The 26,771-nt window shown below is 36.7% G+C and overlaps 1 protein-coding gene across 1 annotated transcript; it reads left to right on the top strand.

Moving 5' to 3' along the window:
* Positions 1–14,217: 14,217 nt before the first annotated feature.
* Positions 14,218–15,517, top strand: LOC125477717 (protein BIG GRAIN 1-like E). Its single transcript, XM_048585131.1, has one exon. The coding sequence runs from the start codon at positions 14,410–14,412 to the stop codon at positions 15,430–15,432; it is 1,023 nt and encodes a 340-aa protein (XP_048441088.1). The 5' UTR covers positions 14,218–14,409; the 3' UTR covers positions 15,433–15,517.
* Positions 15,518–26,771: the final 11,254 nt, after the last annotated feature.

The raw sequence follows: 26,771 nt of genomic DNA, 5'->3' as shown, positions 1-26,771 counted from the left end.
TGTTACTCGAAATTTTATCAGAAAAAATTATTGAGATTATATAAAGATAAGAAATACGGAAGCTTTTCATTTGGGAACAAGTGGCATTCAAAATATGTTTAAAAATCTTATTTTAATATGGTAGTTTAATTTAATTGACCATATTAATTTAATTAAAATAATAAATTATATTTGACATATGATCCTTTGACCCTCTCATTTGAAGATAATATAAAATATAATCTAGCACTATTTATTAAAATATAATTTCTTACAGAACTATCATTTGATCTTCCTTCGGTTAAAAATAACCTAAGCGATACACATCAGACGGAGTCATGGACTGGCCTTATCCACCCAGAGGACCCAGACCCAACAACGACAGAATGACTGATGGTAGCAGGAGTAATTAGACCACCTTAACACGTGTCAGACGCTGAATCACCAATGGTACCCAATTTTGAACAATTTGTACTACAATTATTGAAATTTGAACTGAATTGGGCCGTATAAACATAATTTTAAAGTGTTTTTAAGCTCCTTTGAGCCGAACGGAAACCCAAATGTCTTTAGTTCATAAAAAGATGGCCCAATATCCCTAGTAGAAAAATAAATATGGGTGCAAGATGACTACTTTATATTCCTATTAACCATTTTTTTAACCATCTTTAATCAACATTTGTTTCATTAAAGTGATTTTGAAAGAGGGAGAAATCGAACTTAGAACATTACGTGAAGAGGCGAATATTCTTAATCATTTGAATTATATATTCTCTGAATTTTTTATCATCGAGACTTAATATTAACTTGTGCATATATACAAGATTAAAAAAGAAAAGGAACCAAAACGAAAAAAAAATAAAAAAACTTGGAGTTTATCTACAATGCCTATATGGCCGACATCATTTTCAATTTGTACAAGAGGACACCAGGTGCTTCTCTAAGTCATGTTGCCCAAACCAAGCTAGGAGACACGAATGACGTCTTTGTTGGGAATGGTCAGCAATTTTGTTATTCAAAGTGACATATCAGAGCAATGTCTTTCCAGGCGACAAGAGGGTTGGAATTTTGATAATATAATGCATATACTTTTAGGTGGTTGAGCACTATGTGTGTAGTTACCATGACCACGTATTTGAGGGATCCCCTTCCGTGAGGGATCTCTTAAATAAGTTTATTGTACAGATTTTTTTGTGAGACTCATTCCATATTGTATTTCGACGATTTAATCATCTATTTTTTAGGTCTTCCTTCAAATGTCATTTTTATCAAAAATAAATCCTAAATCCAATACAATTTGACCGTTGGATTAAATAGTGAGTCATATTGGTGTTTATTTGAATAACTGAATTCATCTATTTTCTTCACTGCAATTGGATATCTTAATAATTTTAGATTTCTCTGAACTTTTGAAGGAAGATTTACGAATGATGTACTAAAATATTGATGGTTTAAATCGTTGAAAAAAGTTACGAAATAAGCTACCAAAGTGTCTCTTAAATAAAATTATTTGAGGAAACCCTCAATGGAATGAGACTATATATATCAATCTGTGAGATATCTTGAATAATTTGTTTGCACGATATTTTCTAGTGTATATTTCGTAATTTTTTAAATGATTCGAAAATTTTTTATTTTAGTTTATCATTCGTAAATCCTTTTTGTAAAAAATTAAATAAATCAAACCCATTACAACATTCAAATAAACGAATACGGTATTCAAAGAAACACTAAGGGTGCGTTTGTTGCACTGGACTATCTCGAACTGGATTAGCTTCAAGGACTAAGCTGGACTGGTTTAGACTAGACTAAGTTGGACTGATTTAGTGAAACGTTTGGTGTTGTATCAGACTAAAAAACAGGATTCATATATTATATTACTTAATCTATATTTAAAATATTTTATTATTCATTTAATCTATATATATACTAATATTTTATTATTAAATTATCTTTTTCCTTTCTAGAATCATCTTCCATCTTTTTATTCTGGTCAAACTCTTAGTTACCTTCCGTCTCACTTTTTTCCTCCGGCCACTGCATCCTTCCCCTCTCCCCTTTCTCTGCCCTTTTCTGTACCACTGTCTCTTTCCCCTTTCTCTTTTCTATCCCGTTTCACCTCCATTCACTGACTCCTATCCATTTTTCTCCCAATTAACTTCAAATTACTCTGGCCTTCTTCTTTTTCTTCAAAATATGAAACTTGGTATTTACTTTGTTTCACCTGAAACGGCTTGGCGCAGGAGCTACGGGATAGCGGATGGATATGAAATTGTGGAGATTGTTTTCGGATTCTAAGTCCTTGAGGTCAAGATCGTTATCTTTATTTTCTGAGTCTGATTCGAGTTAAATTGACGAAAATGGAGAACCCAATTTAGCATATCGAATCAACTGTTCCTTTGTGAAGCAAATAGGGGAAATCTGGGTTGTGGGTTCGTCGGCAAGCAAGTAGGGAGTTGGGTTGTGGGTTTGTCGGCATGAAGGCAGAATTTTGGTGACTTGGTTTGCGAGACGTTGGTGACTGGGTTCCTATAGCCTAGCATGACGAGGAGAGAGAGAAAGAGTGTGGTGGTCTGGTAGTGTGATTTCGGAGTAAGGATAGAAAGCTAGCAACGCAAGCAATAGCAGAGAGAGATCTTAGCAATCCCATGGTTATTAGGGGATCTCTCTAAGACCTCTTAGCGAAGGGTTTTGTTCATGCGAGTCCCCTTTAGTCTCATTAATGTTAATCCCAGCACGGAACAAACAGGGTATTGGACTAACAGTTAGTCCAGTCTAGTCCAGTCTCACTTAGTGAGGGCAAACAAACGCCCCTAAAATGTCTCTCATTAAATCTAATAGTCATATGATTTTAGATTTAGTTGACTTTTGGTATAGATGATCTTTAAAAGCAAACATAAAAAAAAAAAACGCTAGATCATTGGGGTAAATTGTAGAGTAGGCCTTATAAGAACCCTCAGTTGAAGTTCTATGTGTGCTGAGTTCTTCTTGCCATATGACTGTTAGATTAAATGATAGACAACTAGCAAAAATGATCACTTTTTGACATTTGATTCTAGAAATGATTATATGTCATTATGTCGTTATGTCATTGTGTCGTCGTTGTATGATCAGTATGTCATCGTTATTAAAAATAATCATTTATACATCTAAACGTCAAAAAATGATTATTCCTACGAATTGTCCTAAATTCGTTCATCTACAGTACTTAAAAGATTCAAGTTGTTGGGTTCCATGCACTTCCCACAATTCTTATCTTATCTAATTATATCTTTATCTTCTCCAACAAAACTTGTAATTGGGTAAAGCCCAGATTGATTGAGATTTTGAGAGGAGAATATTGCTTGCCAGCAATGAGACTTGTGGACACTATGGCCTGTAGGGTGAGAATGGGGGACATTTTAGGGTTCTGTCCCATGCTGTCTTAGCAACTCAACACAAGGTTTTGTTTAGTGGGGACATCAATTGGGCCTTTGTTCCCCTATAATCTCAAAACTCTAAACCTTGTTAATGGGTATTTTAATTAATGTATTGGGGTGGATCATCTTAAGAAAGCCTTAATATTTGCACTAGTTTTGAACTTTGAGGTTTTTCCACCATATATTGGTGTATGGGATATGATCCGGTGTTTGAATTTTGAGGTTCTTCTATTATAGATTGTCAAAATTCTACCATGCAAATCTAAGCATCCAATGCAATGGATGGCAAATTTTTTATGACTTGGACTGCAAGTCACACACCATATGCTAGTTTACTGAAAAATAATTTATCCTCATCATCTTTGAGTCGTTAGATTGTAAATCAAACATTGATAGCGTCAATTCTTGTCTAAATGTTTGCCTTGATTCACAGTATGGCATGGCAAGAAGTAAGCAAACTTGATATTCTACTAGTACCTGATATAGGTGATTCAAACTTTCAAAGTCTTTAGTGAAAGGGGCAGAAGAGAGCTGAAACATAGGGCAAGAGATAGAGATGGGACTGATGGGAAACGATGACCATGATAGGTAACTTTTAGAATGCATGGTGCACAATAAAAGAAAGCTACAAAACATGTTGAGGATGAATCTATCAGATTATGCAGGATTGGCTAAGCGGGAATGCAGACGCAGCTATTGTACGAGTCACGACAAGCATATTGTCTGCTACTTTATGACCCATTTGGCAGTACAGCATTCATTCTGATCCTAACAGTCGGCCTAACATGCCATACTTGAGTTGGCTAGACCAATCAAATTTGAGTTTCACTTGATGTAGGACAACGGACCTCAGATATGAGGCAAATAGAAGTTACAAGTCCTCCTGGAAAATGCAGAAAATTAACTTATCTAGTAGTGGAAAATGACTTTGGATTTATCATGCATGATGCAACCACGTACCATGGCGAGATAAGTGAATCCGTTGATATTGTGCATATTATTTTGAAAAATGATATTCGCGCTTCTTTTTTTTTCTTATGTACATTTTGTGTTTAAATAAAAGGAAAACTAATAAAAAGGGTTTGAAAACTTTGAGTTTAAACGATAAGGACAAAATAAAAGGTAAAGTGAATATACCAATATTGACTTTTTAGTGTAAAAATGTGATTTTTTGTTAAAGTTCCCTTAAATAAACTTGGCCCGTGTGAAAAAGAATTTGGGTGTGTTTAAATCATTTCTGTTATTTTTTTCAAGTAACTGGATGAGGTTTAGTTACTTTCAATATGGGACTTATGAGTTCGACTATGGTGCACAAGGATGGAGGCAGCTAAGGCCTACTGGGGATTGCTGCCCTCACTGAAGTTTTGTGTAGGGAAAAAGAATCACGATGCTCACTGAACTTAAATTTATCGTATTTAAATATTTTAATTGATTAGTTGAAATTTTCAAAAAATATGAATAATAAGCTATTATTGTAAAAATATGTCCACAAGTTGATTTAATGAAATTTTAAAAGAAAAAGAAAAGCAATCAAATTATTGAAGAAATTTTGGTATTATAATTTTTTTTTTTTTTTTTTTTTTGCTCAAGTATAACTGGAAGTTAAGATTGCCCCTACTAAATAACGTTTTCTAGCTCCGTCCCTGATTTGGCATCAGAAATAATGACATAGTGGCCAACCATAGGAGAAATTTTTCATTGTGAACAGAACACGAGTGGTGCATCACGTGTTTTTGTATAAGTGGTGGGAAATTTTAATTTTTAAGTTATTAATTTTTTAACATACATATCCTACACGTGATGTACCATCCCTTATACCAATCTGAAAAATCTCTCCATCCATAGAACTAAACTTTTTATTCGCTGCCAAAGATGTTTATAGTGGGACCAGATAAGAGAGAAACAATCATAAAAATAAAGAGGAGTTTGTGATCCTCAATTTTCATGATTACCCTACCGATTCTTTTGCCACCGTTAATTTTACACTTAATTTGGGCTTTTTTTTTTCATGCAACCTACCTTTTTATTTTATTTTAAAAGTAAGAATCTATACACTGAAATAGTTGGAAAATAAATGGAAGTGGGTGTGGCAGCTATTCCCTCTAAATTGAAATGTTTTATGTGGAAGACATTGCATCGTGCACTTCTCACGATGGCAACTCTTTACAACCGGAAATCTGCGCCTTCACCGTTTTGTCCTTTATGTCATTCACATGAGGAGTCTGTTGAACATTTGTTTCTTCTATGTCCATGGGTGAAAGCTATTTGATTTGGGGGTGCTTTAACATATCGAGTTAATCCTCCGAAAATTACATCGTGGGGTACTTGGCTTTTGGCTGTTCTACAGGATCATGTTCTTTCCAAGAATGACTTGATGCGGGTTCTTTCTCTCATTGCATTTTCTTGTTGGCACATTTGGAAAGCATGGTGTCGTTTCCTTTACCAACATAAAGCTATCAATCCGTTTCAGGTCCTCTCTGCTATTTCCACTAGTGTGGCGGCTTTCCTTGATGCGAGGTAGGTTTCCTCTAGTTGACAGGGACGACACCTATCTCATAGCGAGGGACAAGTTAGGTGGGTGCCGCCAACTTTTCCCTATGTAAAAATAAATGTTGATGCCAGTTGGGATGTTGCTAAGGGCAATGGATATGCAGGGGCAATGGTGCGGGATTTTTTGGGGAATTTCTTGGCAACTCGTTGCACCAAACTTAGAGCAACTTGCGTGGATACTGCGGAAGCCTTGGGTGTGCAGAATGGTTGTGACTTGGGTATCTCTTTAGGTCTCACTCATGTGGTTGTTGAATCGGATTCTCACAACACTATATCCTTTTTGCGGGGTTCAATTTCTGAGGGCAGGTGGGAGGCTTTTCCTATTTTAGCGAAGTGTGTGAAGCTTGGAGAAGCCTTTCATGTATGTCGCTGGTCTTAGATTCCAAGATTACCCAATTTGGCAGCTGACCATTTGGCGTCGCGAAGGTGTGTGGAGATGTGTGATGTGTCTTGGGTGGATAGGCCCCCATCTTCACTTGTGCATGTTTTAAATAAGGATGGCTTACCTTGTCCGCCTTAATTTGTGAGGGAGGTGCCACGGGAGACACTTTGAGCCTTGCTTTGAGTGTCAGGTAGTCTAACCCCTGTACTTCCTGGTTGTATTTGGGGATTGCTGTTGTTTGGCTTTCATTGTACTTTTGGGCATTGCCTGGTTAATCTAGCTCTGTTTGCCAAAATAAAAAAAAAATAAAAAAATAGGTATTGAACTCGTTATTCACAAATATTCGAATTTAACACATCACATTTATAAATGAAAAGAAATATCTCTAAACCGTACTACTCAATGATATTGGTGGCATACTAGTCAAATTTAAGACATCACAATTAAGTAAATTGCCTAAGTAAGCTTGTCAGTCAAATTTCATATTTTTTGGGATAATAGAACTTTTACGGAATGTTTTCTTGTATTACTTGTTTAGAAATATATATACATCAGTACTATTATAGTTTTACAAGGAAACAAATAACATATACACAAACCTACTTAATAAAGGACTCCTATTATTTACATTCCCTACTTTTCCTAATATTGACTCATGCTAACACTCCCCCTCAAGTTGGTGCATAGATATCACACATGCCCAACTTGACAAGTGAGTCATCAAACCTTCGACTACATACTGCATGAGTTAGAACGTCTGCAAGTTGCTCCTCTGACTTCACAAAAGGTATTGACACAATCTTCCTTTCAAGCTTCTCTTTAATAAAATGTCGATCAACTTCCACATGTTTTGTCCTATCATGCTGTACCGGATTATCAGCTATATCTCTTGCTGACTTATTATCACAGTATAGTCTCATGGTTTCCTTTGGCTTGAACCCAAGCCCCTCAAGAAGCTTTCGAAGCCAGAGAATCTCACAAATGCCGTGAGCCATCCCTCGATACTCGGCCTCAGCCGAGGATCTTGATACTACCTTCTGTTTCTTACTTCTCCATGTGACTAAATTGCCTCCTACAAAAGTAAAATATCCCGAAGTAGACCGTCTGTCACCTACACTTCCTGCCCAATCAGCATCCGTGAACCCCTCAATCCTAAAATGTCCATGCTTCCGATAGAGAACTCCTTTTCCAGGTGCAGACTTTAAATAAGCTAAGATACGCATAACAGCAGCCATATGATCTTCACTCGGTGAATGCATAAATTGACTTACTACACTTACTGCATAGGCAATATCTGGTCGTGTATGAGCCAAATAAATTAGTCTCCCTACAAGTCTCTGATATCTCCCCTTATCAACCGATTTCTGATTCGGATCCAAACATAGATGATGTTTTTCAACAATAGGAGTATCAACTGGCTTACATCCCAGCATACCAGTTTCTTTTAACAAATCCAAAACATACTTACGTTGTGACAAGAAAATACCTTTCGAAGATCGAGCAACTTCGACTCCAAGAAAATACTTCAAATCCCCTAGGTTCTTCATTTCAAACTCAACCGCAAGATTTCTCTGCAGCCTTGAAATCTCATCACAATCATCCCCAGTAATAATCATGTCATCTACATAGATGATTAAGGCTGTCACTTTTTTCTGTCTCCGTTTAACGAACAATGTATGATCAGAATGACTCTGATAATACCCAATCTTTTTCATAACTTGAGTAAACCTATCAAACCATGCACGAGGCGATTGCTTCAGCCCATAAAGAGACTTACGCAACCGGCATACTTCGGTACTTCTACCAGCACTGTAACCAGGAGGAAAATCCATATATACTTCTTCCTCCAAGTTCCCATGGAGAAAAGCATTTTTCACATCAAACTGTTTTAATGGCCAGTCCATATTAGCAGCTAAAGAAATCAGAACACGTACCGTATTCATCTTGGCAACCGGAGAGAACGTCTCTTGATAATCTACACCATATGTTTGGGTGTATCCTTTAGCTACCAACCTTGCTTTGTACCTGTCTATTGATCCATCGGCTTTGTATTTGACAGTAAACACCCACCGGCATCCAACTGTTTTTTTTTCCTCCGGCAAGGACGTCACCTCCCAGGTATTATTCTTCTGTAACGCCAACATTTCTTCATCCATTGCATTTGCCCACTTTGGATCCTTTAGAGCCTCATCCACACGAGTTGGTACTCGAATAGCCTCCATATTGTCTATCAAGGTCTTACGCTCTGGTGCAAGACCATTGCATGAGACATAGTTGGCTATCGGATACTTTACTTTGCCTTCCGGAGAAAACCTGTCAGGTGGCACACCCCGATTTTGTCTCGGTGGCAGCTTATATGTATTTACATCAGTACTTGCATTAGTTACATAATCATCCACAATACTTACCTCAGGTTTATTCAGAGAAGAATCATTGGGCATCACCGTGGAGCTAGAGAGAGAGGGGGTTACACAAGTAGGCTCAACAATGAACTGTCCTGACTGTGGATCACTCTCGGCATCTTTTGCTTCTGACTGCATGCTGCTCTCGGCAGCAACTTCTGGCACGGCATGTATGATCACTGCCGCATTAGGCACGGCACCAGCATGCACGGCCTCAACATCAACCACAGTATTTTCTGGCACGGCATGTATGATCACTGCCGCATTAGGCACGGCACCAGCATGCACGGCCTCAACATCAACCACAGTATTTTCTGGCACGTCCAACCATTCCAGATCACCACTAGAGCTCTCCCCCTGGTGATCTGAAGATGAAGATACGGGGGCATAAAAAAACTCCGATTCAGAAAAGGTCACATCCATAGTAACATACATATGCCGAGTCTCAGGGTGATAACATTTATATCCTTTTTGGTGAGATGAGAAACCAACAAACACACATCGAAGGGCACACGGATCCAACTTAGTGCGATGAATTTTCGGAATATGCACATAAGCCACACAACCAAATACCCGGGGCTTGAGAGTATGAGTAGACATCACCTGAACATGTTGAGTGAGAACTTGAAGAGGAGTTCGAAAGTCAATCACCCGAGAGGGCATACGATTAATCACGTAGACCGCATAAGTAACTGCTTCAGGCCAAAAAATCTTAGGAACAGACGCGCCCAGAAGTAGAGCACGTGCCGTTTCTAAGATATGGCGATTTTTCCGTTCAGCCACTCCATTTTGCTGTGGAGTATAGGGACAGGTTGTTTCATGGAGAATGCCTTGATCACAAAGAAACTCCGACAACTCACAATTAAGATACTCACCACCATTATCAGAACGAAGAACTTTAATTACAGATAAGTATTGTGTCCGAATCATTTGAGAAAAGGTTCGGAATACCATACCAACATCACTCTTATTTTTCACCACATATAACCACGTCATACGAGTGCAATCATCAACAAACGTAACAAACCACTTAATCCCAGAAGAAGTAACAACAGGAGATGGTCCCCAAACATCAGAGTGCACAAGTTCAAACGGTAAAGCTCTTTTATTCATACTAGGAGGAAACGAAGCCCGATGGCTTTTAGCAAGAATACATACTTCACAATGTAAGTCTGATTCATTTATTCCACTAAATAGACTAGGTAACATACGCCGTAAATACCCAAAAGATGCATGCCCTAACCGACGATGCAACAACCACACTTCTTGTAAATTACTAGACCGGGACGCTCGAACCGCATTAGCTCTGCCAGAAACGACGTCGTCCACATAGTACAACCCCTCTCTCTTAGTGCCACGCCCAATTATCTCCTTAGTCTGAATATCCTGAAGGAGACAAAATGATGGATACATTAGAACAACACAATCCAATTGTTCAGTAACCTGTGGTATGGATAACAGATGATGGGATAAAGAAGGAACAAGCAAGCAATGATGTAGGGGAAGTGTAGGGGTAAGATGCACAGTGCCGGCACCACACACGGGTGCCAAAGTACCATTGGCAGTTGATATATTTTTCCTGTGAGATGTGGTCATGTATTGAAACATATTTTTATCATATGTCATATGATCCGTTGCACCAGAATCTAAAATCCAACCTGTATTTGCCATTTAATAATACGCAAAAATGACAATCACAAGTACACGGCAATCACAGCACCCTACCAATTACGGAACCACACGTTGCAAGAACAAACAAGCAACAACAACTTCCGCCGGAGTCAAACCCGTGACCTATTGGATTCGAAAAAAGGCTCAAACCCAACAGCACAGCAATCCACAAACAAACAACACGATACTACGTACACGCAACCACACCACACAGACAAAAAACTGTGCAGAGAAGTTGCTCACCAAATCACCAAAAACACCCTCACGGATCACACCTTTTTTGCAGAAAAATTGCAGAAAAATACACAGCAGAGATCGCAGCAATACCACACACACAGCAACACTGTTTGCTGCAGAAAAAACACTGCAGAAAAACCACACTGCACGCAGCAATACCACACACACAGCAACACTGTTTGCTGCAGAAAAATTGCAGAAAAAACACTGCAGAAAACCACACTGCACGCAGCAAGATTACACACACACACGGTACCACTGTTTTCTGCAGAAAATTGCAGAAAAACAGTCACCCAAGCACAGCGGAAGAAAAAAAAAAAACTAGGGTTTCGGCGCTCTTGATACCAAATAGAACTTTTACGGAATGTTTTCTTGTATTACTTGTTTAGAAATATATATATACATCAGTACTATTATAGTTTTACAAGGAAACAAATAACATATACACAAACCTACTTAATAAAGGACTCCTATTATTTACATTCCCTACTTTTCCTAATATTGACTCATGCTAACAGGGATCCCTAAGGGCTAAAACACTATTGGTGACATACTAGTCAACAACAACAATAACAAAGTTTTATCGCACTAAGTGCGGTCGGCTGTATGAATTCTAAAATGCCAATGCACTCAGTTTTGTGCCAAATTTTCCGTTAGCTCCAAGTATTTCATGTTTTTCTTAAAATCTTTTTCCAACTCTTCCTTAGTCTTCCTCTACCCCTTTTGCCTTGAGCTTCGAGTAATGTTATTCATACCATGTTTTTATACCATATTTCTATACCACCTTAGTTGGCATCTGATGTGGACAGCCACATCATTTGAAAAATTTGCAAAACCCAAGGAAAGGAATGAGAAAGACTCCTCATATACCACAATCATCATTTAATTAACTAGTTTTTCTTAATTATTAGTTTATTAAATAATGAACTAAATTTAAAAATCTGATTAATTCAAATGATGTGGCTGTCCACATCAAATGTCACCTAAGGTGGTATGAAAATGTGGTACAAAAATAAGGTATGAATAACATTACTCTTGAGCTTATGTCTTCTATTCGCATCTTTTAATTAAACCATACTAGGAATCTCTCATATTTCTTATCAACATCCTATAATTTGGGTTGATTAATTAAACCCTAAATTGATCTTACTTAATAAATGGAACCATGAAGATCATCCTTGGAACTAGGAAGCGTGAGAGCTTGAAAATCTTCTAGGTAATTGATACGTCAAAGTTAGTGTTAATCGTTAGATATTGACATCATGCAGAATGCAAACCAAGGTACGGACGTGTGTGTATTAGAGCATCTCCAAATGAGATGTCAAAATTCTAGGTGGATGACACTGTGTATATTTGATATTAAAAGTCTCTCCAACCGAAATGTTATTTGCTAACTGGATTTGAAAACTTAGTGATTTGATGTCAAATTTATTTTTAATTCATTTTAATAGTGGATCCCTTATTCCACTAACATTTTAACCAATAAAAATTTTATTTCAACATTTTTTTAATAATTACAATCATTTAAAGCTCTATTTAAATAATAAAATAACATTCAACAATTTGGTTGAAGAATTACAAAATTTGAAATAAGGCTTCAGATTGCCACATCAGTCATCAATTGTAATTTGATGGTCTTAGGTCCTCTCATATTTCTTATCAACATCCTATAATTTGAGTTGATTAATTAAACCCTAAATTGATTTACTTAATAAATGGAACCATGAAGATCATCCTTGGAACTTGGAAGCATGAGAGCTTGAAAATCTTCTAGGTAATTGATACCCCAAAGTTGGTGTTAATCGTTAGATATTGACATCATGCAGAATGCAAACCAAGGTACGTACGTGTGTGTATTAGGTCCGTAAACATGCACGCGTGCTCGCACCCACACGCACACTGCCGGGATGCCCCAAACACCAAGGAATGGGAGATTGTGTGCGTTTTTCTGTTTTAATGGGCGGGCCAAATCAACTGACTAAACCGAGGAGCTCCAAAAGAGAAAAGTAAAAGATGAAAGTTGTGCTGAGTGTCTACTTCTTTAGGCATTAAAATTTAAAAGACCTCTCCCTCAATTCTTCTTTTCTCCCTGGTGGGACTTGGACAATAGATTTTTCAGAGAGAGAAACAAACAACTTCTTTGGATACTTCCCTTCGTTTTCCATAGAAATCCAAAGAAAAGTTTGTCTAGTCATTTTAAGTTACAGGTTGATCCACCGAGATGATATGTATCAGCCACAATTTAGACAAAGATCACATCACCCTAGTGCATTGGATTGTCATTGTGCATGCTTTCTAAGAAGAGTAGTGGTAGCGATTATTCATGCACATGTGATTTATAAGCAAAGTATTGTAAGAATTATTCGTGCACTGACTCATGTGCGCATGCGTAATAACCGCACATACATAATATTCTTCTTATAGTGGCAAAGTTGAGACTGATCAACCAACTAATCTTTAGTTGATTATACTGACACTGTTTCGTATAGTTTCTAAACCAACTTCTATTAGGAGGCATTAGGGTTCAAATTCCAATCCTTGTAACTATTTTCTCTGAAAGTAAAACCAAGACTCCTCTAAAGAGGAGGAAGCAGACAGATATTAGAAGGCCATACAAATGAGAGGAGGCAGCAAAATATTACTGGGCCATAGAAAAATCTAAGCGCGTCAAAAATTACTTGGCCAACAATAAACTTTCGTTTTATTTTATTAAGGAGTGACTTCCAAGCTCACAAAAGTTTGGTGGCATCTACCAAATTCTCCAAACCTATGATGATATGCACAAAAAAGTCAGCAAACACTACATGCCTATAGTCCCCATAGGCCATGGCCAACACCCCACTTGAGAGCCAATTCCCCATCTCCTCATCCTAAAGATTAGAAGCCCTAGAATCCAAGGAAACACAGGTATTTGCCCTTCCCCACCATCCCTAGCGCAAACTCCTCTGGTTTTAATTAACTCACCAAAGACTGATCATAAGGATGAATTTTAACGAAAATGTTACTCTTACTATACATATTTATATCATTATTTGTACTATTTTTCTAATAGAGATAGGATCCACATATATTAAAGGACCATACTTTTATTATTAGAGATATGATGCAAATGACGGTAATATGTGATAAATGTAGCGCTGAAAACACTCAATAAGAATGACTTGTCTATACCATTAAAAACACACATGATATTTCATACTAGTAATATGATGTCATGAGTTTTAAATTTCGCACATAACATTATATTATTAATTTGAAAAAACGTCAACTTAGTGCCCTCATTTCATATAAGTCATTCTCCTTTCCAAAACCCCCAAATAGGGAGTTGAAATGCATATTTATATAGACTAAAAAGCACATGAATTGTTGATTATTTTAAAGAAAAACTAATGAAAAGAACTTGAAAACTTTGAGTTTTAATGATAAGGACAAAATAAAGGGTAAAGTGAATAGTACCAGGATTGACTTTTTAGTGTAAAAATATGGTTTTTCATTAAAATGAACAGTATCGTAGGCTTTTCATTAAAACTCCTTATTTTAAAGCCAGCTTCCCCACTACTATCAATCATTTCAAACCCATCAATCTCTCCACAATCTCACAAAACCCTCCTTTTATGCTAACATCTCACAACTACTCTTCCCTCCCCATAAATACCTTCAACACCAGTCACAAATTCAAACAAGCATTACCTGCAAACCAAAAAAACCCCATATTTTCAAATTTTCATAATACCATAAACTCAATTTAAAAATTTCACAGGTCTCAAACATGTCTATTATTAGTACAGGGGTGCTCTCGGCAGACCCTGGAGCTGATAAGATACACAAGAAATCGTTCCACCACAGGAACGACTCCGGGGAGCTCGATGTTTTCGAAGCTGCAAGGTACTTCTCAGGATACATTGAAGCTCCCAGCAGCCATAACAACAACAACAACAGCAGCAACAGCAACACTTCGGCATTTTCGCAGAGGATGATGAAAGAAGACAGATCGTCATGGAGAGGAGGCAGAATCAGCCTTGATATGCCTATAAGACACATGCTCCATCATCCTCAGCAAAACCCTAATCACCATAACCACGTGGTGGTGGAAAAGCAAAACAACATCAAAGACAAGAAATACAAGCAGCCGAGCTCTCCAGGCGGGAGACTAGCCAGCTTCTTGAATTCTCTATTCAACCAATCAGCATCCAAGAAGAAGAAGTCAAAATCCAGCGCCACTCAGTCCATGAAAGACGAGGAAGAGAGCCCAGGTGGAAGGCGGAGGAGGAGGAGCAGCATTAGTCATTTTCGAAGCTCGAGCACCACGGATGCCAAGTCCGTGTATTCCTCATCGAGTTCAGGGTTTCGAACACCTCCTCCTTATACCCATGCACAAACGGCAGCCTCCAAGAGCTACAAAGATTTGAGAAGCTATTCGGATAATCACAAGCAGCAATATCAACAGCAGCAGCAGCAAGCGGTTTCTTTATCGAAGAACAATACGAACTTCGATGAGAAAAGATCATCAAACAAAGAACTGACTTGGTTGGATCATGAGAAGTTCAAATTATCGGAGAAATATAAGATTAGTTCCGAGCTAGATCACAAGGGTTTGCTCAAAAGGCTAAGTGAGGTTGTTGACGACGAGGAGGAAGATGAAGGTGCAGAGAGTGATTCGAGCTCTGATCTTTTCGAGCTGCAGAATTATGACCTGGGTTTTTACTCGAGCGGCTTGCCTGTGTACGAAACTACAAATGTGGACAACATCAAGATCAGATCAGGAACACCAATTTCCAATGCTTCGTCCTAAACCTAAATTTGTGTTAGATATTATTGGATTATGCATGTGGTTGAGAAAGGAAATTTTAATTAAATTTCAATTAAATTTCCTACAATTTTCTTTTTAATTACTCTCATCTTAAACTTCCATTGGCCTTTTTTCTATGTATGTACAGTTGAGAATGTTTCTGCTTTTACTTTACTTTTGGCGATATATATTAAGATTTTTAGTATGCTTCGACATATCCTAGTTTTTGCTACTTTTTTACTGTTAGATTCTTATATTTCATGACTAACATCTAAGGGCTAGAAATCTATAAGATCCACTAGAATATATTAAAAAAATTTGGCATAGATCAGCATTGGTCATATATGTTTATGTGGAGCGCTGGAAAATCAGAAGCCTCAGAAGTGCAGCAGTTCTGGTGGGGCTTGACTAGATTAGATTGTGCCATGCCGATTTCGATGATCAGAATTTTATATGAGATGTTCCACTACTAGATTCATGGAGAAACAACGCATCATAACTCACACCATGTGAAGTTCATTCCTATTACTTTTCATGATCACTTTGTACAAAGAAGCGCATTCATGTTTATTGTTAATTATTTTCGTGTGGGTTCTCAGCTCTGCATGTTTGATATGTGTATGTAAATATTTTAGTTTTGATTTTAAAAATTTGGAAATATAGTCGCTCAAGCAGTTTCTCAATGCTTGAATCTTCTTCAAGTGGTCAAAATTGACTAGCCTCTTCGAGCAAAGCTCGAACCACCCTCAACCCCCCTCGGGTTGTTGAAATTCTAAAACTCTGTAAAAGTTCCACATGTCCAGAGTTTGGCTGGTTTCTAAAATTCTCCATAAATATACAAAGTATATATTGTTAAGATTTGCACAAGCTGTGTATAACTATTTCTGGAATATGAGATCTAAACTTTGGATTCAATGGGAGCAAGAAAGAAGAAAGAGAGAGTGCTGCAAAATGGGCTCAATACTGCAACATTCTAGCCGTTGCAGCTGACTGCTCAGATTTCGTCCCATCAGCATGTTTTACATCAATCTTCATGACCATTCAAGTCATAAGCCATGACACATGAAATTACAGGGTATATAAGCTCTGCAACATGAAAACTGATCTAAGCCTTTCGCTTGGCATATGAGACCAAGTGACTACAATCAAAATATGTTACACAAGAAGGCAAATACCAATTAAGTTCACTTATTTACAATAAATTAGCAAAGCAATTTAACTCTTAACATATATTTTGTTTAGTATAAGTGTACGTTCACTGTATATGTTTAAAACTATCAACTTGATACAAAAATTTATTTAGACCATGAATTATTTACACTAAAGAATAAGAAAAAAAACTGAACTTACATACACGGAGATTAAACATGAACACTCTCATGTCACATATTTCACTTTAACATACATGCGGGACATAGAATGGATAGTAAATTGATTTTGATTTCATGGAGGTATGGGAAAAAGCATTAAAGTTTAGTAAGATCCTTACTGCGGGAACATTTTCTTCTATCTTTTGTCAGACTCACGCTCGAATAATTAAGATAAGATGTTGATATACATAATCAAATTCACTTCTGTCTGATCAAATAATCAACAGTAAAAGGCAATTAATTAAGCCTCACACTATTTTCTCAGCATAACGACATCTAGATTCTAGAAAAAGCCAAATTAACGCCCTTTTAAGATCAGTTGAGGACAATTATTCAACACTAATACAGCCAAAAGTACTTTTTTATATTTTTCCTTTATATTTTATTATTTTCTTGGTGCTGAGGCAACAAGCGCAGATTTTATGATCCAAATGGTTAATTTGCAATTGAGATTTAAGAGCAGCCCTAACAGGTTAAATTAAGAGTATTGTTATACTTCTCTCAATTTTTTGTCGCCAAATCAAATAAATTAAAGATGATTAATAGAAAAAAATTAATACAAGGGTAGAGAATGTAAAAATGATTATGTGAACAATAATATTCTAATTTAAACCACCGAGGGCAAGTCAACTGTGACTAGCTGGGGGCAAGGTAATGTCAATTTGGAGAAGGATATGTCTCCATCTACCCACCGAAGCAGGTGAACCGGTGTATTGGCCTTTCACTGGCTCATCTCTTGATGCGTCTAGCTAACTTAAAAGACAATTAATCAAGCCATGATTTGCCAAATTCGAAGGCTGCATCACATACTCGTAGGAGAGAAACTTTGGGACAACTCTTACATGGGATGGTATTAAGAAAAAAAATACAAAGAGTTTTATATATTTGTGAGAAGTGTCCTGCACATGGCGCGGTTCGGTATCCTTACTCATGTTTTAAAAAGTATGTTCGTGTCAACGATATAATTTTTTGTTGTAAAATCTGGTTGATGTAGAATCTGGTTGACCCATGTTATGAGTACAATATACACAAAAAGATATATCCTTAATTATAATGCAGTATATCTCATACTTGTATCTGTATAAATGTGTGAACACAATGCATGTTGAAGAAAGTATTAAAATTGGAGCTTGGGATTGATCATGAATCATGGCCTTTTGGATATAGCCTTTAAGAAAGAATGAGGACTGAAAAATGATTCATAGGCAACGAAAATGCTTATTAAAGGGCAAATGATGCATGGGGCACCAAAAGGTCCCAACCAAAGCATGTAACTGTAACTACCAGAGTGAGTGGAAGGAGGGCCCATACTTATTACTCAAATAAATCAAATGTTACACTAATGATAAACATCTTGCTTTCCCTTGTACCCAATCAATTCTCCTTTCTTTTGTAAAAGGCATCTGCAAAGTAAGAACCCAAGCTCCCCATAACCACTTCACAATAATGGCATTATCCCAGTATCAAATCCATGCTGGCTCCACTTTTTGAACCTTCCCATACACAATTAAATGCGAGAGAAACTTACGGATAACGTGTTACTTACATATTTTTCTCTCTCGATCTCTCATCACGAACGTTTAGCAGATAAGATGTTACTCAAAAGGACAGGAAGAAAGAATGTAGAGGCATGAACAGAAGACCAAGCACATGAGCCTCCAGCAAACTTAACCCAGCTAGCTAGCTAGCTACATATTCCATATATATAAAGTTTCAAGATGCATTTGAATCTTTTGATCGTTGTGTGTTTTTCCAACCACTTCTGGTAAACTAAAGCAATGACAGTCGACATTGTTAATTTATTTCCACATGTGGAAGGTTCCTCAAGGCTCCAGCCAGCTACAAATGTTTTGATATCCATAGCCAGTTACAAGCACACATGCAATATCTTGAGTGCTCAAAAGACATGACATCTTTTGGAACTATAGGTCAGAAGAATTGAAAGAGTTTGATAGTTTGTCTAGCTATCTTATGACTGAGACATTGCAACTGCAGACATAATATCAGGTGTGAATTTAAATATGAAGACCCACTGTAATTGATTTTTGGCCTCAAACTCAAATTATGTACAACAATTTGTATTAATCGTAGCAAACAAGATAGAATGATCATTCAAAATTTGACATCACGTAATGAGCGAGACACTCATGTTATATCACATCACCGGATAAATTATTGCTAAGAAATCTGAATGCACTAACATTTATTGTATTTAGATAGTATCCAATTATTTTAATAAAAAAACTGATCGTTATCTAACCCAATAGCCCAAAAAATTTCAAAAATCAAAGAAAATAATACAACCACAACCCATTATCTGAAACTAAAGAGAAAAACTAATTAAAAAGACTTCACTGACCTGGGTCCTGGCCATCACAGACTTGGTGCATTCCAGATAGCATCAACTGCTCTCCTTTCCTGATCTTCCTCATAGCCCAAATTGCCCCACAATTTACGGTCATTCCCTTCTGTTCCAAGTTCCAACACATCATACTTATCCATGAAGGTAGGGCACGGCCGCCTATTAGTTCAAATGTTCAGTGACAAAATTAGGATTTTACCAAAATTATGGTTTTACCAAAATTAGGGTTTGATAGAAAAGAAAGGTTCGATTTTGTTTTTATCTTTTTCACAGGGGACTTATCACGGACGCCGAAGAGAGATGGATAACTGTCCCGACCTAATGTACCATATATGAAAAAAATAGGCTATGTTACATGAGCTTTTGGGCACGCGCAAATTCTACCCAAAAATTTGTGTTAATATGTCGTGGTAAGTATGCTAAAACAGAGCCGGTAACCTTAACAACTACATCCATGAAGCTCGCATTCGTATAAGGGGTTTCAAACTTTTTTAGCTTTCCGCTACATTCATTCCTTGGGGTTAACACATTCTTTTTTTTAATGGGAAAGTCTCTGTGTGTGTTGGGTAAGAAGGCACATTGGATGAAAGCCAGTAAATATGCAATGGAGTTATCACTTTTTCATGCAGGCCGGATGGTTTTCTTTATGTACTGGGTTTTTAGTGAAGTCCAAGTGTGTATGGATGTAAGCTTTTTTAGTCACAGAAATTGGGCTGAGTAATCCTCTCTAGTCTTGGCCCGTGCGACTACGCACTCTCCCAAAACCACATGAAAATTTGCCAATTAGGCCTTTGTGACACATGTTTGGAGTCCTTGACATAATGCCATCACAATGTTCACTAGTACCTCTTTCTCCCCACAAAATCAAACCGGCCTCTCATCATATAAGAAACATCATCTTTTTGCCACAGACAAATTAGGGTTCGTCTAACAGTACTTTTAAAATGAATAAAAACGTTTTTAATAAAAATAATTTTAGAACCAATTCTTAGTAAAATGATAGGTGAATTTTGAAAAAATATTTTATTACTTCATGTAAAAAACACATAACTGATGATTCTTACAGAAAGCATTTTTAAGTGCTTTTAGAACCCAAAACATTTTCAGCCATTTCAAAGTAGTTCCAAACAAACCCTTACACACTACAAACAAGTTCAAATCAAATGTTCCAAATGACAATTAAGAGGGGTGTATAAAAAATAAAAATGAGCGTTTGGATAGCACAACTGTATGAGTTAATCTAACTATTTTTTGTTGTTTGATTTTATTTTGTATGTGTGTGAATAGCACTACCGTACAAGTTACTCTTTCTATTTTTGTTGTTAAATTTTTATTTAAATGTACAAAATAAAATTTAAGGCAATTATAGATCCTAGGGAGCAATTCTGATTGGTCAATAAAAAATATATTTCAATGTGATTTCTTTTTTATTTTTCCTTTGTTTAGTCAATTTATCATGATAAGTGAAGAGGGATAAAGTCATCTTGTGTTGATTATTTTCTAAACGTAAATTTTCTAATTCTAAATGTAAAAAAGGAATTAATTAATTAATCAAATTTTGGAAGGCTTCATGAAGTGCTTTATACACTCTATATGCTCCAATGCGGAAGAGGATCCTTCTCGGATCCATTTTGTAGGGATTTTAAGAATTTTCATATCCTACCTATTTATCGTACATCATGCAGATAATTTTTGTTAGATACTATTTGTATTTAATTTTAAATATAAAAGAAAATCAAATAATTTTTAATTACACGATATACAATAAATAACTAAAACATAAAAATCTTTAAGATCTGTGTAAAGTAGATCCTATAAAATCCAATTCCCTCCTCTGCATCGAAACATTTGTAAAAATATCAGCGTACACACATAACACATGAAAAACAAAGGAATGTAATATCCAAATACTTCATTTTACTTCTACACATTTTTTTAATTTTCGACCGTCAGATTGGATGAATTGAAGAAGATCAACAGATAGAAATTATTAAGAAGTATGTGAAAAGTAAAATGGGATGTGTGGATAGCATAAGCCAAAACAAAATAGTTGTGCTTTGGTCATTTTCAAAGTTTAGTTCATATTCGTTTCGAGTCCCATGTTCCAGCTTTTCCAGACTGAAAGGGACACGCGTCACATATCCACAGCATACGAATGACACGATGGTTTTCTGTCTTATCTTTTGATTCTTATCCCGTCACCGTCTGTCAACCTCAGTGTAAGCTACACGGTAAAAATGATAGAAGAAGCTACTTTTTGTAAACAGTAAAATCTTGACATAAGCAATCATTAATTGCCTCATCTAATTTAGAAGATTAAGAGGCATTCTGAGGTGAGAAATGTTAAAAGAGATTTTCTCATAATGAGATATTTTACAAATTTTTTGTCATATAATATTTTAATGTTAATTTGTGTTTTCTAATTTTTTGTTATATAATACTTTAGATTTTCTAATTTTTTGTCATATAATACTATAATACTTTAGATTTTTTAAATTTTCTTCCGACATTCTATCCATCTTTGTCACGTGATATCCTTTCGACATTCCTCACGTGACAATGACAATCGAATGTCTAAAGAAAAATTAGAAAATCTAACGTTATGGGAGAATTTGGCTAATTAAAAGAGTTTAAGAAAGTAATCAACTAAAATTAAAGTTTAAGAGATAAATTAACAGCACCTTAGAGGGTTGTCCCCCTTTCTCACATAAAAGCAATCAGAATTCAAATATGCCGCGTTTTACTAGGAAGGATCAAACTCAAGAGATAAATTAATGAATATCTCCAAGATTAATTACAACCTTCGGTGAGTCATGTTAGTTATGACTAATTAACCTTCAAAAGGAGTTGATGTTTTGATTATTTGACAAATGATTAAGTGCCACACACCGTCTTTTGTTAATGACAGACTATTCATTAAAATACATCAAATATAAGTGATCGAGCATTCTTTGATTGTTAAGGGATCACGAAAATTAGTAAAAAAAATTCAAGTGATAAGGATAATATTTTTGGATTAGTTAATTTATAATGCATATACAATCTTCGATTTCCTTAATTTAATTAAAAAGTCTAATTAGAAAATATTGATTTCATGATTGAAGGAATTGATTTCATGATCGGACATGTCCAATAAATGATTTTTTAATAAAAAGACATGTCCAATAATGCTATAATATATTGTTTGTCGGTGCGAAAAAACATTACGTGTCACACCTTAAGATGTCCCATGTGAATGTGGACAAAGAGGCACCAATTGCATAGAGATAGAGAGGCATGCTTGGCAACATCAGACTGTCCCCCATCAAATGGTTCACCAACTCATAGATGAAATGGGTCACATCGCCACTTGCCAACAAATATGTTATGTATGTAAAATTATAATTCAATATCAATAGAGCCACATCTCTTAGCATTAACCAACACTCTGTATGGTTTTGTAAATGAGGATCCTCTTTGGATTCCTTTTGTAGGGATTCTAAGGATCTTCATATTTTAATCGTTCATTGTATATCATATGATTAATTTTCGTTAAGTACTAATTGTATTTAATTTTAAATAAATAGATTAAAATGATCTTTAACCGCACAATGTACGATGAATAACTGAGATGTGAAGATCCCTATAATTCCTACAATTTGAATCTGGATGGAATCCAAATTCAGGCAAACTAGCTATTCAATTTATATAGATACAAAGCCAATATACCTTTATTTTGACACCAAAAACCTAATTATGTTGTTGCTCACCTCTCTCATATCTCTCTCCCATCAATGGAATCGGTACTAGTCGAAGAAATGGAAATTCTAGCATTTGGTTGATGATAAATGTGAAATGAAGAAAAACAAAAAAAAGAGGGATTGTAGTTGGGAATGAAATTCAGTTATTTGGACTTATTTTCACAAAAAAATAGAGAGATGAATTGATATAAATAACCAATTCCATAATGAAGTTATCGACAATGAGATCAAATTTATGGAACTTACTACAATACTTACATTTTCAATACAATCATTATTTGACGATCATATATAATTCATGTGAAAATATATGCATATATAGTTGATACAATCACTATCTAACTGTTGAGATGATGATTATATTAAATATATGTAAATTGTAGACCAACACATGGCATTCGGGCACTAAAATGTAACAATTGAAGGTAAATTCCTTTTTTTATGCACAAACTATTAACAATTTGGACCCTTGATCAATTGATTGGATACAAATATCACAATGTAATAACATATAAAGTACTGATTTGGTACTGATGTGCTTTTATAAAAAGTAGGTATAAAAAAAGCCAAGCTTAAAAAAGTGTTTGGTAAACACTTAAAAACAACTTATTTTCACATTTTTGAGTGAAAAAAAATGACACACCCCAACCCAGAAAGTCCACTTGGACCCTGAATCGAGCTGTGCTGGCCGACACCTGGAAGGTGACGAAGCCATAAAATGTGATAGTGCATAAAAAGTGATTAAATTTGAAACTAAAAGTGTCTAAATACCAGAGTGCGCTACGAGTGGGAGCGAACCCATTTCACGCGCGATGTCAGAGCATAAGTAAGGTACAGTAATGTGAGTAAGAATCATACCCTCAAAAATATCCATCAATACTAAGATTCGCCACAGATTTTTGTCGATACAAACTCAGCAGCTAAAACCTGGAGGGCACCAAAGAGAAGGTGTGAGTAAGCAATAAAACCAAGCTTCCCAAAGTTACTACCTCTCTAAAAGTAATGCCCCTAAATGTACAACCCGTATCGTTTTCCGTAAGACAGTACAACATATATACATATATCCAAACCATACTCGGAAATGACCAAAACCACGGTTCGCCATCAACTCCACCATACATCAATAAGTAGGCCAAATGAACTAAATCAATACAAAATGATATATCAATCAGAGTCAGCTAAAATGACATGTACAACTTATCTGTATCTCATCAATCATGGCTAGTATATAAGTCGGAGTCGCCTATAGTGACCTGTACGACTTATCCACATCTCGTCAATCCTGGCTAGCATATAAGTCGGAGTCACCTATAGTGACCTGTACGACTTATCCACATCTCGTCAATCTTGGCTAGCATGTAAGTCGGAGTCACCTATAGTGACCTGTACGACTTATCCATATCTCATCAATCATGGCTAGCATATAAGTCGGAGTCACCTATAGTGACCTATACGACTTATCCATATCTCATCAATCCTGGCTAGCATATAAGTCGGAGTCACCTATAGTGACCTGTACGACTTATCCATATCTCATCAATCATGGCTAGCATATAAGTCGGAGTCACCTATAGTGACCTGTACGACTTATCCATATCTCATCAATCATGGCTAGCATATAAGTCGGAGTCACCTATAGTGACCTGTACGACTTATCCATATCTCATCAATCATGGCTAGCATATAAGTCGGAGTCACCTATAGTGACCTATACGACTTATCCATATCTCATCAATCATGGCTAGCATATAAGTCGGAGTCACCTATAGTGACCTGTACGACTTATCCATATCTCATCAATCATGGCTAGCATATAAGTCGGAGTCACCTATAGTGACCTGTACGACTTATCCATATCTCATCAATCATGGCTAGCATATAAGTCGGAGTCACCTATAGTGACCTATACGACTTATCCATATCTCATCAATCATGTGCAGCACATGGCAACCAGTACGACAGTATCGAAGTTGCCTAACTCATAACTGTAGTCATGCTATAACTCAATCGATTCAATTAATACCATAAACTCACCTGAACTTACCTGGGTGTCCTGAGTTCACCTTTGCACTTGAAAGCATTCCCAATAATTATAAGCAAGTAATATACATATGGATATATCATGATGCAATCTACTACTCAACCATGTCGTAGCATTTTCAATTATAAACAATATGGTGTGAAGTGTACAATCAATAACGCCATACTCCCAAACTACTTATTTTCAGGGATACTTATCCATAACAATCCAATTAACTCTAATTTAACTAACTAATTCACAAAACTAAAACTTGTCTTTACCAATTTCCTTCGCATTACTCAATTTCCCAAGCAAGGCTTTTGTCTCAAATATTTTATGGCTGCATCTAACGTCTCGTTAGACTGCCTACGTACCCTAAACAGGGATCAAGCCATTCGTAGTTCACATTGTACGTCAAGCATTCACAATAATTATATATGAAAGTAATATGCCTAATCAATTTAAAGGTGTCGATAGAACTCTCAATAATATGCACAATAAAAAGGAAAAGATCCACTCACCTGGAGTCCACGCTATACTACTTTAGCACGCGCATCGAGGCGTCCTGAATGATCGGTCCCTGTGGCCAATTATCAAATCACATCTCAGAACTCTTATCTGAAGAATATGCAATTCACATAAAACACAACCTCGACGACTTTCTAAAATAGGTTGAGACCTATTGACCACAAGTCAACCGTCGATCAAAGATCGACGGTAGGGTTTACAACCCTGTATAACCTGACCCGGAAGATCCGCATATCAGATTTCCAATCTGCAACTTCCAATGATCCACAATATGTTTCTAGAATAACATCTTAAAATTTCATTACGATCCAACGGTCAGATCTTCGCCAATTGCCTAAAACAAGTGGCCGTGAACATTTATTTTACTAACTTACAAATCCAATTCAGGAAGATCCGTAAGTCGGATTCCCGATCCGTAAATTCCTATGATCTTTAAATATTACGTATTATAATGTATCCAATTTTGGTGACGATCCAACGGTCAGATCATCGATTCACATTTTTATCAAGTAGCGTTTTATAACGAATTTAGGTTCCAACGATCAACCTACGTCATTCAAATGACAAAACTGAATTCAAAACATTCGACATAGCCTAAAAATAGCATTGGCGGCTCACCGGCCACGCGCCGCCGCACGCGCCGCCGCGGGTGGCGGTCGGCCGCCCCGACTCGCCGGAAAATCCAACTAATTCCAAAAATTATCAAACTTCACAGAAATGAAGATCTCAGTGAGTGGAGCAACTTTCATACCTGCCACGAAGTCCAAAAGTGGACGGAAGATGGTCAATTTTGCCCACGAAGCCGGCGGGTGCCTAAAACTTCCCGACGTCGATTCGTCGTCTACGGTGGTCCAACGGGGTCAAGGTTGGTTGGGTTTTGCTCCTGGGATGATGGGCTACAAAGCCCAAGTGGTGGCATCGGCCATCGCTTTGCCGATTTGCCGGAAAATGGAGAAGGGTGGCCGGAGCACCATTGATTTTCGTCAACTTTCGTGGCCTCAAACCTCCACATCCCGTGGTCAATCAAGGTGGTTCTTGGGTGGGTTTTGTAGAGGGGAATGAGAGCTTCAAAATGGTGGTGGTGGCATCGAAAAACTCCACCGGAGTTGGCCGGAATCGGCCTTGGAATATGGCCTCGCGGTGGTGCGGGTATGGGTGCACGGGAAGCCTTTTTCCCTTTTTTTTTTTTTTTTTTTTTTTTTTCTTCTTTCTTTCTGATTGGGCTTCCATTAATTTAAATAAACACTCACCTTGAATAACCAATTTCGAACGTCCGTAACTATACCGTTATAATTCGGACTCGCAAACGGTTTTCGCCTATA

The sequence above is a fragment of a genome, unplaced genomic scaffold (assembly GCF_019419815.1).
Source record: "Pyrus x bretschneideri cultivar Hongxiangsu unplaced genomic scaffold, Pyrus_bretschneideri_v1 Contig22, whole genome shotgun sequence".
NCBI classification, from domain to species: domain Eukaryota; kingdom Viridiplantae; phylum Streptophyta; class Magnoliopsida; order Rosales; family Rosaceae; genus Pyrus; species Pyrus x bretschneideri.
Note: the sequence above shows the minus strand (reverse complement) of the source record. Positions and strands in the feature narration are given on the sequence as shown.

What these genes read in the sequence shown, in the direction of transcription:
- LOC125477717 (XM_048585131.1), top strand. Translation starts at nt 14,410, where the DNA reads ATGTCTATTATTAGTACAGGGGTGCTCTCGGCAGACCCTGGAGCTGAT.